The 18,908-nt window shown below is 37.3% G+C and overlaps 2 protein-coding genes across 5 annotated transcripts; both read left to right on the top strand.

Moving 5' to 3' along the window:
* Positions 1–1,738: 1,738 nt before the first annotated feature.
* LOC117208038 (protein bride of sevenless) lies at positions 1,739–8,913 on the top strand. Of its 4 annotated transcripts, none has more exons than XM_033448861.1 (8): positions 1,739–3,275; positions 3,381–3,509; positions 3,634–4,122; positions 4,403–4,912; positions 5,371–5,859; positions 6,314–6,654; positions 7,166–7,354; positions 8,042–8,913. In XM_033448861.1, exons 1-8 carry the CDS (start codon positions 3,116–3,118, stop codon positions 8,297–8,299), a joined length of 2,565 nt encoding a protein of 854 aa, XP_033304752.1. In that variant the 5' UTR covers positions 1,739–3,115; the 3' UTR covers positions 8,300–8,913. The 4 variants fall into 4 exon arrangements, with proteins under 4 accessions (XP_033304752.1, XP_033304754.1, XP_033304753.1 ...); XM_033448863.1 differs by having other exon boundaries at positions 1,741–3,275; positions 8,047–8,314; XM_033448862.1 differs by having other exon boundaries at positions 1,741–3,275; positions 7,166–7,402; positions 8,047–8,314.
* A 931-nt stretch (positions 8,914–9,844) lies between these two features.
* Positions 9,845–13,606, top strand: LOC117208058 (chromaffin granule amine transporter-like). The gene is made up of 7 exons (XM_033448885.1): positions 9,845–10,346; positions 10,611–10,820; positions 11,458–11,724; positions 11,921–11,961; positions 12,216–12,362; positions 12,614–12,935; positions 13,105–13,606. The coding sequence occupies exons 1-7, from the start codon at positions 10,241–10,243 to the stop codon at positions 13,320–13,322; spliced, it is 1,311 nt and encodes a 436-aa protein (XP_033304776.1). The 5' UTR covers positions 9,845–10,240; the 3' UTR covers positions 13,323–13,606.
* The last annotated feature ends 5,302 nt before the right edge of the window (positions 13,607–18,908 follow it).

Below are 18,908 nucleotides of genomic sequence, written 5' to 3'. Positions count from 1 at the left end.
AGTTAGTTACAGAGTGCTTTAAAAGAAACGGGAAGTCGGAGATTTTTAAAGTAGGTCGTAGTTCTTTTTTCAGGTGAAGAACCTTGTACCCTGTCACCTTCGATTACGATTGCTCGTAATCGGATAATTAGCAACGGATTAGACCATGTCGTTTCACCTACTTTTTCTCGCACGGAACAGGGACCTTGGTTGTCGATTAAGATACTTGTTTGTTCACGAATTTTAAATAGACGCGCTGTTCCATTTCTTCGTGCCAAATAGAATTCCTTCTAAAGTTCTGACAGAAATCTAGATCAATTCCGATATTACGGATATACGGTTAATAGGTATTACGGATATTTACGATATATCTGTACTGCTGAAAAGGAGATATGAAAAAATAGGACGTAAAAAGAATATTAAAAATAACAAATTTTGCGTTTCTTTTCTCCAGAACCTCGTCTCTCGTAATTCTAAGATCGAATCCACGTTTAACGCAAAGAATTCTATTCCCCGCCCAAAACATGAGAATAAAAATTCGCACTCTTCGGAATACTGAAATTCCACTCCTCAAAAACATTGTATTCCTTGCAAATCCCATTTTCATCTCAATCGAATCCTTGAGGCAAAAAAATTGCTGTTCTTCGCGCCAAAGTTAAAGCAAAAATTCGTACCCTAAAGAGCAGCTTAATACAATATTATTCATCGAAACCAGATTACAATCGGATACACCAAGCGGTCACGCGATAAGAACAACCCGTACCTCGAGAACAAGAAAGTATGACTCAAGAACGCGTAATCGTCAACGAGGACGTCGACACGGATTTCCGGAACTGGGTTACCTTTTCGTCCGGCTAAAGAATCATTCGCTGTCGTTTTCGATCATCTACGAAAAGAGACACCTCGCCTTGTCTCTATTTCTCTCTCTCTCTCTCCATCTATCTATCTATCTATCTATCTATCTCTCGTCGAGAAACAAGAGACCCCGGACTGTCAATTAAACCATACGTGCGCCGCTTAAATGGCTGCAGACCTGAACGCGACTGAACGTGTAATACGTTTAGAAGGGGGAGGGTCCGAAGTATGGCTTCCGTGGTGGTCACTGTCGTGTGCAGTGCGCGTCAGCTGCTCCCCAAAGCGCACCGGTCACGAAACTCCCATAGCCACCGAAAATAAGCGGCTCAGTCAGCCTTTTCGACTTCGCTTAAAAACTTTCTACGGATATGCGTTTGCCTTTCGTAGCGAATACGTGAATTAGCAGTGGTGGAGATAGTTTGGTGAGAGATGAGTCGAGGGTAAGTTGCTTGGGGAGATTCGATAGGTTGATTTTTGACAAGTGAAAGAGGAGGGCCCCACCAAGCGCAAGAACGATCGATGGTAAGATTTTAAAGAATTGAAAATGAGCTTGATGTCAAGAAGATTGGGAAAACTGAATGTGCTTTGGCTAAGTCTGTGCTTATTTTTTTAGATTTGTTTATTATGATCGTATACTGGAAAAAAGAACCACTGAGAGTACTGTGAGTAAATTCAACACAACAAACGGGTATTCCAACTAAAGTCCAGTGAATCTTTCTGGTTGTAAGTAGTAAGTAAAAAATCTTACGAGAAATTTGCAATCGTAACAAAGATTTTGTTAAATTTAGAGCGATGGCGTAACCTTACAAGTAACGATAAACCGACAGTAGATAGATCGCTATCGGACCTATCACGAGAAAAAGCATTATTTTCACTCGGAAATCTCCTTTTTAAAATCTCAAGTTTGAACTCCAAGGGACAAGGAAGAAACGAAAAGCGCTGTAATTACAAAGGACATAATTACAGAAGTAAACATACATTTTCAAGGACAAGGAAGAAACGAAAAGCGCTGTAATTACAAAGGACATAATTACAGAAGTAAACAGACATTTTCAAGATAGGAGATCCGTATAGAAGTTTTCATGGATCTGATAAATGTCATCCTTATGGCAGAAACCGATAAACCGTCCAATGTGTATATGAATTTCGAGAAAACCAAAAAGAAGCGAGGCAGACTATAATTAAATTAAATTCCAAAGATCAAAGGGAAAAAAAGAACATCCATAATTTATTCCGATAAGAACTTTAATCGACATTAAATTCTTCAAACTTTAGGGACCAACAAATCTCCAAGTTTCAACTTCAAGCTATAAGAATTGAAAAACCAGGAAGAAACACCCAAGAAATATTCTATCGACAATGTTTTATCACTACAGCAAAAAGCGATTCACCTCCTGGACTCGTTGAAATAGAAAAAGAAACGTCGAGTGGTTCGCGAAATAGGAAACAATATCAATCTATATCGGACGAGAAGGTGTACGAAGCCGAGTTATTCCGAAATGCTGATGACGATAATCGTAAAGAAACGTGTTCCACAGCGATTGTTATCCTCGGAGTGGCGCTTATCACGCGATTTGATGGATCCGATCATGGAAAGGCCTCATCGCGATAAGTAACACGTGCTGCGTGTCCCGTTGCCATTTTCATCGGGGATCCCCCTGTTGGATACTTTTCGAAGACTCCTCGGGGAATCCAAGCGAAATTATGAGTGAAACATCTCGATAATCGTAAAAAAAAAAAGAAAAAAAAAAGAAAAAAGGCAAAAGAAAGGGAAAGACTACAAAGCGATCGAACGATTCTAGTCATCGATGGTATTTCTTGTTTGTAGAAGCGACTGAAAGGATCTCGACTTCTCTTTCGACTCCGAAATCCGACTTCCTGTGAGCAAATTTTCGACCTTTTAAAAAAATTCTTTCGAAGAGAAAAGCGTAATTACGTGACTCAGTTTATCGTCGCTAGAATCGGAAGAAAAGAATTCGACTGACCCTTTGAGCGACGAGTAGACTACGATAACGGAATACTGTTCCCTTTACAAAATTTTCCGAATATTCCCTTTCACAGGGATATCGATTCTACTAACGACTTTACGAATGTTCTGAAAAGTTCGCTCGAAGAAAGAAGCGTAATTCGATAATTTAATTTATCATGGTAGAATCGAGCGAAGAGAACGGAACATCCCCTCTGAATGAACTATCGATTAAACAGGTTACGATGACGGAAACCTGTTCCCTTTGGAATCTTTATTTCACGATATTGTTTTAAAAAAAGGAAGAGCGATCGAATGGCTTCACCTAGTTTGGTATTTTTAAGAAGAAAGATGTTGTCCAACGTTCTGATAATTTTTTTGAGTATTGCGCAGACGATTTTAGGGATGAAGGATCAAAATATATGTCCGAAGAATAAAAGTTTGTTCGAGATTCCTGGCGATGCCGTATTGTCTGGTAAGCGAAGTTTGTACCGCGCGCTTTGTATTTGTGTTACAGTTGTGTTGTGTCGTGTCGTGTTTGAGTTCGTTGATGAAAACTGGTCTCTCCTGGTTTGTTTAGTGTTCTTGAATATTAATCACGGACCATACTGTAACGCTACGAGTAGCACCGGTCTCCAGGAAGTCTTCACCGCTTCGTACGTAGTGCATCTTTTGAATAAATACGAGTCTATTCCTGGGCTTTCCTTAGGTAAGTAAAGTATCAGTAATTTGTTCGAATTGTAGATTAAAATTTTATTCGCCTTGTTCCAGATCAGTTTCAAATAAAAATTTGTCGATTCGATTTTACAAAAGTCCTCTTTATCATATTCTAGGTCTAAAAATCTTCGACACCTGCAACGATGAAACGACAGTGTACAAACAAGCGCTGCAAACAACCGTGGATATAGAGTGCACGAACCATTACGAAATGGGAATACTATTACCATCGGAATACGCGACGACGTTAGAACCACTTCGTAATTACAGCGTGTTGCCTATCAGCACGTACAACGAGCAGAATTTGACAAGGCCTTTGATCAATCTAATGGTCCATTACCTTAGCACTAGATTCGAAACGATCGACGCGCTTCTCGCTAATCACGATTTCGCGTTAAATTTATTTCTCGATACAACGAAGGAGGCTGGAATTTGCGTGGAAAGTTATGGAGACACTTTGGAGTTGGACGAAAGTGAAAGAGAAGCTGTGATCGCTGTGATCGGGCAGAGAAACGATATTCGACAATGGATCGAAAGAGGAGAAAAGATGCAAGAATCCAGAAAAACGTGGATCGCGTTGCCGCTTGATGGATCGAACGTCGATGGTGAGAATGTTATTTATCTTCTATGAAAAGTATTCCAATTTATCATTTTCCGTTTTGTAATTTGTGGGACAGTTTGTTCGAAGAATTCAAGAGAGACAGATCAAGAGATAGAATATATTACTACTATCACCTACTACTATCATTGCTGCTATTGTTACAAACCATCCTCGTTATCGTACTGTAATTTACCCTTATTATTCAACGAAAATCTGGCTCGCTTCTCCAAATTTCTAATAACACAGAATTTGAAATAATACAATTTACCAAATACGTTTTTCAGACCTAATCCCTTCAGGTTCGTACGTCTTACGAACTTCACCCTTTAACCTGGACTTACTGCAGGAAATCTCCTCGCCGGATTTATTTGTCGAAACAGCGAGCAATCCTGTAATTCATTCGCCACATTTGCTTGGTATCGGTAAAGCTATTGCCGAGCTGGCTCAATTACTGCAAGATCTTCAGAAACGAAATTGTCCTCGAGGGATAGAGTCGTGCGCGATGCCACGTTTCAATCCGAATTCGAAACAGGAAATGCGAAACGTGGATGTGTACAACGCTCTCCGCATAGTGCCGAAATCGCACTCAATCAAGTATATCGTGGCAATGAAGAGCCAGCAAGAGATGGTCGATATGGCTGCTTATAGGATAGAGCCAGCGAATTCGAAATTCAGAATCGCACCAGAGTCGAGGGTGCCGAAGATGCCGAAGCTTTGTTTGAAGAAGTACGCGAAGAATTGCGCGAGTTGTGCAAATTTCAAGATGAAATTTGGTCCTCGTGGTGTGGCCAAAGGTTTGTTGATCAGGATTTTCAATACCGTTAACTCGTTCACTCTTACGCTGACTATCAACCACGAAATCTTTTTAAACGATTAAAAAGAGAAAGAATTTTATCGAACAAAAGACGTTCGACAATGTGATTGAGTTGGATATAACATTGCCAGATAAAGAGTGTGCGAATACGATATAATATTCTGCAACAATTAAATTTAATGTATATTTCGATGTATCGCGGCTACCAGAGCGAAACATAAAAAATAGTTTAAAAACTATCGATTCTAAAGATTTCTAATCGAAGATTTACAGAAGCGCAATCATGGAAACGTGTCCTTGCAAAAATTTTGAATTAAATCACTCCGATTCACCAACGTTCCCGATTCTCGTCCAACACCCTTAACGTATAAAACTTCTAATAAAACTTCGCTAGCACTGGAACACAATGGTGCAGCTAACGTTACTGGTTTGTTACAGATACACTCGACAGGGGTTTATTAAAGACAGGCAACTGGATACCAATTTTCCTGACGGTGGTTGTGTGTGGTACGTTCGCCTGCGGCGTGATTGCCGTCTTCATTATCTACCGCTTCATCGTCGAGGACGTTCTCGATGGCAATCCAGCATTAACGATCGTTCTAATACTGGCTAACGTGTTCACGCTGCAAACGGTGCTTCTGTTCTGCATCAACGACGATTATTTAGGCGCTGAGCACCTTAACTCTAGGAAAATCCTAGTAACCAGCCTCGCATTTGGATTGGATTTCTCCGTTATGCTTACCAGAGCATTTTTCTTACTTTTTTCCAAGGGTGGCGTATTTACCGCTCATATTAATGGATATCTTCAAGGACTGATGGTGTTCTTTATGTTCTGCGTGCAACTCGCGATATCCATTATGTTCTTCGCTTTTAGCACCGATGATCCGGCCGTCGTTATGAGAAGCTTGTTCTTCGTCGCTCTTTTAGGTAAATTACCATCGTTTTACCTTTCTTCATTTTAGTTTTTATCTTTTAGCTCTTTTGCTAGTTAGCAACAGTTATCGTTTAATTTTAGAAAAGAAGATTCGTAGATATTGCTTTCTGAAAGGGAGTACGATTATATTTTGTTTCCAGCGATGGAAAATTTGTATTGTACGCTCTGTTTCAAGTAGAAATGGAACCCGAAATGCAACTTTGTTTCAATTAATAGATATTACAACGAGTATCGTGAAATAAATAATATAGTGTGTAAATAATAAGAAAGAGACCACCCTTCGCTTCGCGTTCTCAATGAAACCCACACCAACACCACGTATTTATGTATGTGTATCTATACCTATCCTTCCAGAAACGTGCAATTTCCACAAAGTGTTCCTAGAGTGTCTCCTGTAACGCTCCAGGAGTAATTATATAAAATCCAACTAATAAAAACCGATTCCAGGCTACGATATATTTTTGCTGATCATCCTGTTCATGGTGTGCTTCTTCATCTTCCAACTGCCTCGTAATTATCGCGAAGGAAAGTGTTTCTTCGGCACTTCTATCGGGCTTTTGATCGCCTGGGCCATTTGGCTCACCTGTTTCATCCTCGTCGAACCAGAATGTCGTGACACTGTCGTGTCATTTGGAATTATTTCGACGGCGTACCTGATCATTATCGGTATTCTGATACCGAGGACCTATTACATGGTCACGCATTTGGCCAGAGGGAAGAAATTCGGACAGAGATTTGGATCGACCGATCTAGCACCCGATCCCAGGATCAATACGATCGTCAAGCAGGTCAGGACAATGAAACATGATGTTATTATGTATGATGGATTGCTTGTCGGTATTATGTTCGACACTCGCGTAGTTTGAATATCACTTTTATTTTCTATTAGACTTTGCGTATTTTTTACATCTTTAAGGCATTAAGAAGCTAAAATTTGTATCAAATGTTTCGAAAAAATTATATTCTTTGTAAATTTTTAGTTTTAATTTTTTAAAAGTAACCTAAACCTTAATCAAAATCATTTAATACGCGTTTCTAAAAGTAAACGTTATTCTTTGTAAATCTGTTGTTCTATTTTCTCTGATAATTTCTATCGTTTCCTGCTATTAAAAAGTTAAAAAGTTGAAAATGTTAAATATCTCTAAAAATAGGCGTTTTTACCTTTTTACATACTGTATCGAATAAAGAATTCGTTGTTTGCAATCGTCGTTCCTTTTTCTTTTTCTTTGACATTCCTCTTACAATAAAATCATTCTATACAGCAAAAAATCCACATGAAAAAACATTTTATTCACGCAGAGTCGACCATTTTACGATTACGTGCACTCTGGCGGAGGAAGTATGACGAATTTGCAGGTGACATCCGCGTATCCAAACTATTATGGAAGTTCAAGTCCAAATCAGAAGTATCTAGGCCAGAGCAGAAGTCCCGATACTCAAAGAATTCCCGGATACAACAATTATGGCTACCATTCGGAGATGCGAGAAGTGAATAATTCTTACACAGTACCCCAAGTCTGCATCGAGGATGCGGACGTGAGATTTTTTCTATTTTCTGTAGATATTTTTCGTTGCATCTTTCGTCTAGACCAGCCAATCTCCCGACGCAAAAATTTTTCTTTTGCTTGTAACGTGATATTATGTATCTTGTATGAGATACGCGTTTTGCTATGCAATATCGTATCGTAGACAAAGTTTGCAAAGATTTACAATTAAGATGATTATATAAACACCTGAGTGGAACGCCGTGTAGATTATCGAAAATGATAGAGTATAGAGTATAGAGATACAGATGTAGTATTTATAATAAGCATGTACGAAAAAAGAAATAGAGTTTCCGAAGAATCGAAAACTAACAAATTACGTATCCTCGTACTAAGACCTAGAAATTGTCCGAAAGAAGCTTCTGAATTTCGTTCCTAGAAATAGATTCAATGAAATTAGATTTAGTTTCGCTTGTCAATGGCTCGTACGATATTTCTATTACTTATAGTAGAATAATTATTTGAAATAACGATGTAATACTTTTTCGATGTAGGATAATGCAGTAACTTATTTATATAGTTACAGCGGAATTATCAAATTAAAATATTTCTAGTAGTCTTCTTGTACGAGATGCTTTTCGATAGAATCGTAAACATAATTCGTTAAGAATTAAGGAAATTACATTTGCAGTCAAGGATGAGCCCCGTGGATCGGTGCAACGCGAATACGACATACGCGCGGCCAAAATGTCAGCGGAAGCGGAAGCCCAAGGACGACAAAGACTGCATCGAGACCGACGTGTACGTCGAGGGTAGCGTTTCCACCAGCCGTAAATCCCACGATGAGATCTATCCTGCGCGACCCAGCAGTCCTAGGTTAACTCAAACCGAAGCAACCATTTGTGAAGAAAATGAACACGACGAAATAACCAGAATCACACGATTTTAATACAATAATCGCATTATAAATAATTTAATCCTCAACCGACCTTTAATTTCGTTTAGTGTCGTTCGTTTTACGATAAAAAGCGATAAAGATAGTCCTTTCGACTATCTTAGAATTCCAATTAAGGGTTAAATATCGTACAGACGATCGTATTTCCAGTGAATTAAATTGTTTCCATTCGATTGGTCGATTTTTGTGGCTGCAGACTTCTTGAACGAGAAGATAAATTTTTTGATCAACGAGTGCATTTTATCGTCGTACGGAAATATAAAAATAATAAAATAAGTTTGCGTTGATCTACTACAATATATGTATAGAGATGCGCATCATCGTGTGTCTGTAGCTTAGAATTTACAATAAATTCTGTGGTTAATTACTTTATTATAATCTAGTCCCGAGTTATGTACCTTAATTATTACTTATTATTGCCACTATTTGTAGTAAATCAGCAAAGAATACTTTGTATAGTTTTTAATCGCTATATGTATTAACTTTACGTTGTACGTCTGAATTGCTCGTCAATCGTCAAGAAACGAGAAGAAGAATAAGAAAGTTGTAACGACGACGTTCTGCGACTATAGCACGAATACATAACAGTGTTTCGTTTATGACAACAACGGATACCGTGATTCAATCCTACATCAATTATGCGTCCACTCCAACGATACTAATCATTAATTAATAATCATTATTCGTTTTAAAGAATATTTTACGCAGATCCCCGTTCATTGAAGATAATTTACGTTGTTTTTATGTTTTCTTCCCTTTCTTTTTCCTTTTCAAATAACAGTTTAATCGATATAATTTACTAAACATTGTTGGCAAGCGTTCGATTGACTTTCAAAGTGAAGCGAAAGCCGCTCCGTCTGCCAATATCGTTATAATTAAAGTAGAAAACGAGATGAGAACGAACGGAGCCTCTTTCGCACGTAGAAAAGGGTTGCGCGTGCAAGTGAAGCAATTTCGCGTGTTCCCTGCCGAAATTGCGTTATGATCGAACGTAATTCCGCAATCGGGGCACAGGTGTACGTGCCGAAGGAATATCGATGACAGTGCCGTAACCGGAAACCGGTGGCACGTCGCGGACGTCCGCTATAACTCACGGCAAGTGTACAGACTACTCGAAACGAGTGGAAAATTAACTAACGTATAAAACAGTTCCTCTGGTTATTTAATTTTCCTTTAAATTGGAAAAAATTCTCAAAATTAATCAAATACGAATCCACTGTCTTTAGAAATGACTCGTCCACCCTCTGATCAATCTTTAAATCCAAAATCTGGCAAACTCTTAAATCAAATGCCTAAGCTGCAAAGTTAATGGTACGAATTTACGATCCTTTGATATTAAACCGAACCGAGCCGAACCGAACTCAACTGAACTCAACTGAACAAAACCTCGCAAACAAGAAAAAGAAGTCAACTAAATTCTCAAGCCAAACGAAATCTCGTAAAAGTGTTCGATCTTCTTGACGGTTTAGTTCCACGCCATGTGACGATCGGGTGAAAACTAATGAAAAGCAGGGTGGCTGGCGGTGTTCGATAAGGCGGCCGTAACAACTATAAATCGAAAAGTGCATCGGTTCGTGAAAGTCGTGTATAGGGGCCCGCGACACTCGCGTTCCAACTCGCGTATTCTGAAAAAGCTTCTGCGCAAGGACACAGCCAGGATACCTATAAAAGCATGATCGGGACTGGTTCGCTTTCCAGTCACGTATAAAACCCTGTTTCTGGTATCGAAGGAAGCGAATTCGAAGAGAAGTTGCTCCAAGTCGACGGCTAACTGGATCTCAACTTGTGTGATCTCGCGCAAAAGAGGAAAAAATTTGCCGATCGATGGGAAGGGTATGGGGTAGAATCGATTTTACTAAGAGACTATGTCCTTGGAAGCTTCGAGTGATCGTAATCGAGTGCTTCAAGGGTTTGGTTCGTTGAGAATTCGGTTCAATGTGGGCGAAGACAACGATGGAGACAGGAAGAAACTCCAGGGCAATCGTCGTTGCTGTCGTCTACCTCAGCCTATTTCTGGACAACGTGTTGCTCACGGTTGTTGGTAAAGTGTTGTTCGAATATTAGTAATCGGTCTTCTTAAGGGGATAAAACGTGGAACAAAATTTTAGAGATCCTTGGTGTATTATTAATTTGGTTCAAATATATTCGTAACTGTTCTTTTTAAATAATATAAGATAAAATAAGAGAGGAACTTTAGAAACCGTTAGTAAAATATTAATGATTTTTTGAAGAGATTTTGAAGATTTTTTTATACAAATATCGACTTTATTTGCGTGGATCGTCGAAAGGATAAAAAATATTTCAGTGCCGATTATTCCTGACTATCTTTGCACCTTGGACGGAAACTCGACGATAAACAATGAAGGCGACGAGAATGGTCGAGTGGGATTGTTGTTAAGCTCAAAGGCGCTGATGCAATTAATACTAAATCCAGCAGTGGGCATCTTTACCGCTACTTTTGGATACACCAAACCATTGCTCCTTGGAAATCTAAGTCTCCTACTAGCAGCGATGCGTAAGCTCATTTTACTTTTCTAATTGTTTAAACCGGTTGTACAATACGATGCTATTTGCCTTGCCTATTAAAAGCCGCCAGTTTTCCCAGAAACGTGCGAAACAATTTTTTAGCTATCACAAATATCACAGATAATAACGCTTCGTTAATCCTCGTCGAAACAAGATCAAACGAAGCTAAAAATTATATTTCTTAAATTTTCGACTACTTTCAAAATCTTCATCGAAAATAGTTAATAAGAAGCGCGACCAAATCTTTTTCTTAATTCCTCGACAAGTTAAAAGCTATTGTAATTTAACTACTGAAAGGGAAATAAACGCTTAATATCGTAGTTATAAAAATTTCTATAATGGATAATTTTATTTGAGGAAATATATATTATCAATAAATTAATATCACTATATTTCATCGGTGATATTCTTTAAGATATGTATTAATAACCTTGAAAGAAACATTCAAATTTCTGCATAGTATTCTTTAACACAAAACTATTATTTCACTTGAATGCAACAAGTTTTCTCTTCTCCAAAACACTGCTTCACTTTATATTTAACCTGGTATTTCGCATTTTACAATACTACCAAAAGCTCGACGGAGTAAGAACAAAGACATCCTCTGAGTGCGACAACTATTACAGTGTTCGCGTTTGGCCAAACTTACGAAGTGCTGTTTCTGGCTCGAAGCATCCAGGGTATTTCCTCCGCGTGTATCGGCGTTTCCGGTATGTCGTTGGTCGCTTCACAGTACCCTGAAGAGGACAAGAGGTCCAAGATTATGGGCTTCGTTCTTGGAAGCATAGCGTTGGGTGTTCTTGTTGGATATCCGATTGGTTCTGTCCTTTACGATCTCGAAGGAAAAATGGCACCTTTTCTATTGGTCTCTTGTTTCATCGTCGTTACTATTTGTACGAACCTTTTTTACTTTTTTTCAATTTTTTCAATACCTACTTAATATTTCAGGATTCTTTTTAGAAAATTGAAGATTAGAATTTATAAATCTTATAAGAGATTGCAGAGTTTCATGATTCACGGTAGAAATGATTCCTTGATAAAGCATTTACACGTTAGATTTCAACGATCTCAATGGTAATTTCCTTTCAGGTCTGCAGATTTTTACATTGGACGTCAAAATGAACACCGAGGTATATAATATGTGCTATATATACACTGTAATATAGAATATCTTCTTCCAAATCAAACTTGCGACGATCCTCCTACACTTGACAAATACAGAACGGTAAAAAATTAGTTCAACGAAATTCTTCGTTGACAATTTGTCACGCACGAATACAGTAGGACAGCGTTTATTACAACGGAATGTTATTCAGTGTTCTATTATTTACTCAGTTTTACTGATTTTTATCTCATTTACAAACACGATAAACGACATTTTTAGTCGAGCGATCGAGAAACGTCTTGGACACATCTGCTATGCGATCCGTACGTACTAATAATTGTTGGAGCTATATGGTGTTCAACATCACCAATGGCTATCTTAGAGCCCTGCCTACCAATCTGGTTACGAACTCACATAAAACCTAAGGTTACCAAAAGTATCAACTTTATTCTTATAATATTTATCTTCCAATGATTTCGAGTCACAAATTTGATCGATTAACGCTAGAATTATCAGAATAGCCAAAAAGATCAATTGATACGTGCCTGTCTTCCTTTTCCTATTATATCTGTTATTTCGATACACATTTCTAGTTGTTGGTAGTTCTAGTATTAAGAATGTATATATAATTACGACAAAATGTAAAAAATACAGAAGTATAGAAAAATTTCTTTTAGAAATGGCAACTGGGAACAGTGTTCATTCCAGATAGCGTGGGCTATCTAATTGGGACCAACTTTTTCGGCATGATAGCTTACCGCTACGGACGAAGTAAAACTGCTGTTCTAGCCATGCTCTTAGTTGGTATAAGTGTCATTTTGATACCATCCTCGCAGACAATGTCGCAACTGGCAGTTCCACACTTAGGAATGGGTTTAGGTATTGGGGTAGCGGACGCTGCTCTAGTGCCATTGTTAGCTAGCTTTGTGGACCAAAATGGTAATTATGGTCCGGTTTACTCGATTCAACAAGTGGCTGTTAGTCTGGCCTATTCTCTTGGTAAGCTATTTTATTTTGCTCTGTAAAAGTATTTTCAATCAAAATATTTTTAATAGTTGAGGCGGTTGTTCGCAAACAAATTCAATTCAGAAAATTCAATTTGACAGAAATACAGTGGTGAATAAAGCAACTTTTAGATAATATATAATATAACGAATATTCGTTCAAGGTCCCATCGTGGGAGGAGAAATGGTGAAGACGATCGGTTTCCAATGGGTTATGCGAATTATCGGCTTAATGAACGTCGGCTACTGTCCTTTGCTGATATACCTCACCTTAGAAAGAAGAAAATTATTAACTCAGCAAGATGAAAAGAAGGATTACGAGACCTTTCAGAAATCAATGGCGAAGTACGAGCGTTTTCGAGACTCTGACGACGATCTCTGATATAATTTAACGGCTTCTACCAATTATCAAGATTAACTTCTCTTTTATACATATATTGTAATTCTATACGGATAAGTCGTAATATCTGGTTTTTGTTAAATTAAACCAATTTAAGAAGTGACAAAAAATAAAGGTAAAAACATTAAACGATCCTTAAATATTTTTCCCAATGAATAAATAAAATACTAAACATTAAATAGGTACATATCCTACGACATAATACTTGTAATATCCTGTACCTATCAGTGCCGATGATCGACCCAAGTATCTTTTTCTTATTCGTTAGCGAAGCAAAGAAATAGTTATATTTAGCTACGTGCATCTTATATAAAAGTTACTGAATTAATTTAAAAATAGAAATAAAATATTGTATTTTGTCAACATATTTTTACGAACGGTATTGCACTTATTTGCTTACAAAAAATTAAATATTATGTCATTTACCGTTACAGAGAAGTTTAATCGGTTAATATTAACTATTATTAACAAAGTAGTTTTCATGGACACTGTTACGAATTTATGTCTCAGAAACGCTCGGAAACAACATTAGCAACATCATTGTATTCCAACTCAACTATACTACGGAGAGTAGCTCAACGTCGTAAGTTATAACGAAGTAAATTAGCATCCTGGAAATTGCTAAGTAACGTCCCGCGGACATTACGCGACGACGTTCACAATTGTTTCCTAAATTTCAAGAAATTGGACTGTTCTTTATCGAAATTATATATACACATTTTCTATCTACGCATTTAAAATTAATTGAATAACAGTGATAACTGAATAGTTATTTCGTCGGAGAACGAGTAATGAAATGTACACATAGAATATTTAATTTGGTTCTTTTCTGAAGAATGGTGGTAATGTACAACGAATGCCAGAAATTTGTTGGGAAATTGTAGTTCCTCCGATATTCAAAACTTATTAAATTAAATAAAATATTTAAAAAATTACCACACCTCCCTGTTGTGCCGTTGGCACGTCGTATTTTTTATTTTCACTGGCAAAAATGCTACAAAAGGACGTTTTCACGTGGAACGGAAACCGCGTCGTGTCACACAAACAAGAAACTGACTGCACGCGGTTCATACGCGGTTCTCTCAATAAACGGAACCGTTGCTCGACGCTCGGTCGGCTAGTCGAACGACTAATTGCTAATTCCTAATTATTCGCTAAATTGCTCACAAGTAAATTAGCAGCGTAATTAGGTCGACGTGTCGGTAATACAATAGCATCGAGACATTGATATTTGATAACAATCATCTCGTATTTATAGTCAAAAGAAACAAAGAAATTATCAAGAAAAATAACAAATTCGTCGATATTTCACTGTGATTAAATACTAATTAGGTATCTAGATAATTGTTTCCGATTAGTAGGTTATGTTAAATGTCAGAAGGTAATTTCGCGAGAAATTATTATTTAGAAATAGGAATACTCTTAATAGGAATATGCTAATATTAGTACATCGTCAAATAGAAATTAGCAATCTAAAAATCATAAGTTTCTTAATGTTCGCTTTAACAAATGTGGATTAAAATATACTTCTACGACAATGTATTCTACAATAACTACCCACGCTGAAATATTTAACGAGTGAAAAACGCCTTTGCGTTGAACCTGCGGGATGAAAAATAAATAGGATATCCTATTTCATATCACTATGTTTTGGTCCCTAAAATGAAGATACCGAACTAAAGAGAACTCTATTAACACACTTTCAGCGAACTGTCCGTCCAATTATTTTTATTTCCTTGCTTTTCGTGTTCCACAATGTCCGAATCTCGATCTCTTTTACTACCCTCAAGGAAGGTTTTATGAGCTATTACATTTTTACGTTGCTTACGTTTTTTATGTTGTGCTTTCACGAAAAAAGCCACAACATCGAATTTATCCTTGTACTGGTACCGAATGACGGAACAAAATGAAACACTGTTTATGTTACACCTGGGAGAAGAAGTACACGAAAATCTGCTTCGAATTATACAGTATATTTACGAAATTAAAGTCGCGTAAACTACCGATAGTTTCGTATACACGCTCGATACAACCAATTAAACGCTTCCATGAATCGTAGCAAACAGAGAACGACCATCCCGCCTCGTAACCTAAAGAATATTAAATCCTCTCTTAAAGGTGGTGGGTTGGTGGTGGGATGACGTTAACGTCGCCGTAATCCTACAATAACGTTGGTTAAATTATATTCCATAAATAGAAAATCGATGTTCGCACGGTTGCAATCCGGCTCGAAATAAAGACCATGAACAGAGGGTGAGAGTTTGGTTCGGAACGGCTATTGCCGAGGAGTTGGTCAGGTAAAGGAGTCATGAACCGGCAGAGGGGCGAGGGGTGTGTGTGAAAATGACCGTCGTATACTGGCACAAATTTAGTAGACGCTGGAAATCAGTATTGCAGCTAGAACCATTCCACGTGGAATCCAGAAGCCTCTGGGAAATCCTACATCGCCCTTTGTTTTCCTCCGCGTTCGCACCCCCTGTTGAGATACGCTTAATCGTTCGAAGAAATAACATCGTCCAGCTATTCGTTACTTGGTTGCTTAACTGATGTACGATGTATGGAAATTTTGTTTGACGCTGGTAATTGCTCCGGGATAGGGAGTTTGATAAACGTTGAACGAAAATTGACAAAATTGGAATTTTGATATTACAAGGAATAGAATGCGATACATATTGAAAAGGAGATTGTTTCTTTAATTCATTAGCCGTTTTATTTTAGTTTGGCAATTGCTTCGAGGAGAATAAGATTAATGAATATCGAATTTTCAGATTAAATTTAAGAAATTGAAATTTAAAACGTAAGTTTCACGTGTGGTGATTAGATGTTGGAAAAGGATATTGATTCTTTCATTTGTTAGCAGACTAAATATTACATAAGTAGATTCAGATATTTATACATTTATAAGAAATTTAAAAGTACAAAAATGTACAGAATGCGCGTAATGTGCAAAAATACGTAAAATGATCCAAAGTAAAACACATTATATATAATAACTATTTAATTAGAATTAATTAAAGACGAAACAAATTATGAACGTATGAATTTGAATAAACACTCGCTATCTGTTTAACGTTGTATTTTGCTTCATTAATATTATCGTAAGAATCGGATGAAAAATTGAAATAACCCAAGAACGGTCTCGGAAGTCATAAGTAAGATAAGTTTATCCAGTTTTCTTATCGTACGTAGGAAAGATTTGAGCACGAACTACGTTAGTAACGAGGGAAACATCGGAAAGGTCGGATAAAATCAGCGGACATTTAGGATTTCGATCAGAATTTAAAACGGGTGAGCCAGCACTTATATCCGTCCTTTGTCCTCTTTTCTCTTACGATTCTACGTTTTTCCTTCTTCGTAGCTAACGAGCCACATTACGCTCTTACTAACGCCTCTTTCTCCAGCGATCGAGATCATCCTCTTAAAACATGCCCTTTATCCTTGTAGATGATATAGGAATAGAAAGAAATAATCATGAATGTAAGAGACCAGAAAGATAGTTTTGGATGAATCTCAAATGACGTTCAACTATTCTTAAAAAATCACAAAATAATCTTTGATGACCTCTAAGTAATCTCAAATAAATTTAAGCGTCTTTCTCTGTCGTAATTGTCAAATAACTTCTAAATGGCTTCGGTACGATCCACCCGAAGGATTTCCATAAAAATATTTCAATAATATCTTTTCAATAAATTTCTACTTATATCGCATACTTGTAGTACACTTTAAACAACGAAGATCCTCTAACAAGAATTCTATAACACGTGCACCGTAAGATTACTTAAATTCAGGTTCTATAGGGGTCAAAAGTCAAGATATCGGCTTGCAAATCGATTCTGCATTGAATATTCCATTTTAATTCTACTTTCATCGAGGTTGACCTTCTCGCATAAACCAATCGTCTATCGACAGAAACGCCTATTTATGTTAATACCTCGACCACTGTACGTACACTTAATACAGTTCGTGTTTTTAAATATTCACAGCATCCATCGGTGCCCTTTAAAACGATACTAATTTGGACAACCTTTAAAAAAGCACACGAAACACTTATACCAATTGAAATGTTCGAGCTCAACAGTCACGTTTCTCTTTGTCGACTAATTTGATTTAACAATTTGTCTTTCTTCAACTTTGATTACCACTTGGGAATCTGTATATTTAATACAAAAATCAACAATAATACCTTAAATCACGACATAGCGATCATCTACGAACCAATGATATCAGTCGATGAATAATATGTATTTCTTTCTTTGAACTGTTCACCGATATCGTTTATTTATAAATAGAAGAGAACGAAAAAATTGTCAAGAAACAACTGAAAATTAAATAGTGCGTCAGGGTGGTTCTATGCATACTTGAAAAGGTCAACTCAAAGAAAGCTATCTAACCACCCTCAACCTATAGGAAACTTATTAAACTCCACAAATGGTACGCACCATTTTCAATCCTCCAAGGTGAAACAATTTACAACGATGAAATAAACTCATCGGGCCCTATACCTATACTACAATATTCGCTACACCCTACAACGGGCGAAGCAATAACAATTTCCAAACCCCGAAATCTTCTATCTGTAATTTCGTGGTTCAAACTTTCGCGTACCTAACCAATGAAACCCCTAATCAATTTTCGAATCTAAAACGAAAAAGTCATAACCTTCTATTAATAAATTGCAATGTAAAAGTTTGGAACGCCATCCAGAAGATTTATACTCTTTGTCTACACAAATATTGTACTCCATTTTAGTATGTACTCTTTTATACCAATACGGAGAGCTTACGATAAAAATAAGCCTTGTCCACGTTTGTCATCTTCTAGAGAAACAGGAAAATCTTTCATTTCTGTTCGATACTTTTCAATTTTTTTTTTTAAGAAAAAGTCGAAAATTTGGAAAGATCTATTTTCCTTACGAACCCTTACGAAAACTTGCATAGTGTTTCAAGTGTTTGAATAAAATACTTGAATAAAAAACAGAAAAAAGAAGAAAGCACGGTTTTAGGGAACACGTATCAAATGATCGAGATTTACGAGGCGCGAACCTTTGCAACGGTGACATCGATTTTTAATTCACGAGCACGCTGAGGGAACGTAAACTTGCGGTGAGACAAACGGCCGTCGAACGGGAGAAAAAGAACGATGGCGCAAGTAGCGTGGTCGGAATCGATAGCTTACCTGTGTGTCCTCGAGATATAATTTGTAGCTCGCCTTATGGGGCGAGATACGAAACACCCGAAGCGCTTAAACGACACAGCATGAGCCAGACACGCATGCGGGCGAATAATTTATTGAAAAACGATACGCCACGCCACCTCCTGCACTATTTTTCCTTCTTTTTCCTTATTTTTGTTTAATTGTATTAGAATTTTTAATTATACTATTTAATATTAGAAATATTGACGGTCCTCGAATTTATTCGTTTTGAAGAAGACACGGAGAATCCTCTTAGAGGGTCGGTAAAGATGTTTGTATGTTTCGTTAAAGAAATTGATAAGCAGTTTTATAGAATTTTGAAGTGGGTACTACGCGTTGATAAAAATTTATCTCTCGCTAGATATGTATGAGAAA

This window comes from Bombus bifarius, unplaced genomic scaffold, assembly GCF_011952205.1.
Source record: "Bombus bifarius isolate JDL3187 unplaced genomic scaffold, Bbif_JDL3187 scf7180000008050, whole genome shotgun sequence".
Lineage (NCBI taxonomy): Eukaryota > Metazoa > Arthropoda > Insecta > Hymenoptera > Apidae > Bombus > Bombus bifarius.
The sequence above is the reverse complement of the archived record's forward strand: the minus strand, read 5'-3'. Positions and strand labels throughout refer to the sequence as shown.

Bases quoted from the DNA above. Each gene is read 5' to 3' on its own strand.
- LOC117208038 (XM_033448859.1), top strand. From the start codon at position 3,116: ATGGCTTCACCTAGTTTGGTATTTTTAAGAAGAAAGATGTTGTCCAAC. The intron at 3,276-3,380 runs GTAAGCGAAGTT...TGGTTTGTTTAG, and splicing joins TGGCGATGCCGTATTGTCTG to TGTTCTTGAATATTAATCAC. The intron at 5,860-6,313 runs GTAAATTACCAT...AACCGATTCCAG, and splicing joins GTTCTTCGTCGCTCTTTTAG to GCTACGATATATTTTTGCTG.
- LOC117208058 (XM_033448885.1), top strand. From the start codon at position 10,241: ATGTGGGCGAAGACAACGATGGAGACAGGAAGAAACTCCAGGGCAATC. The intron at 10,821-11,457 runs GTAAGCTCATTT...CAACTATTACAG, and splicing joins TCTCCTACTAGCAGCGATGC to TGTTCGCGTTTGGCCAAACT. The intron at 12,363-12,613 runs GTTACCAAAAGT...AATTTCTTTTAG, and splicing joins GAACTCACATAAAACCTAAG to AAATGGCAACTGGGAACAGT.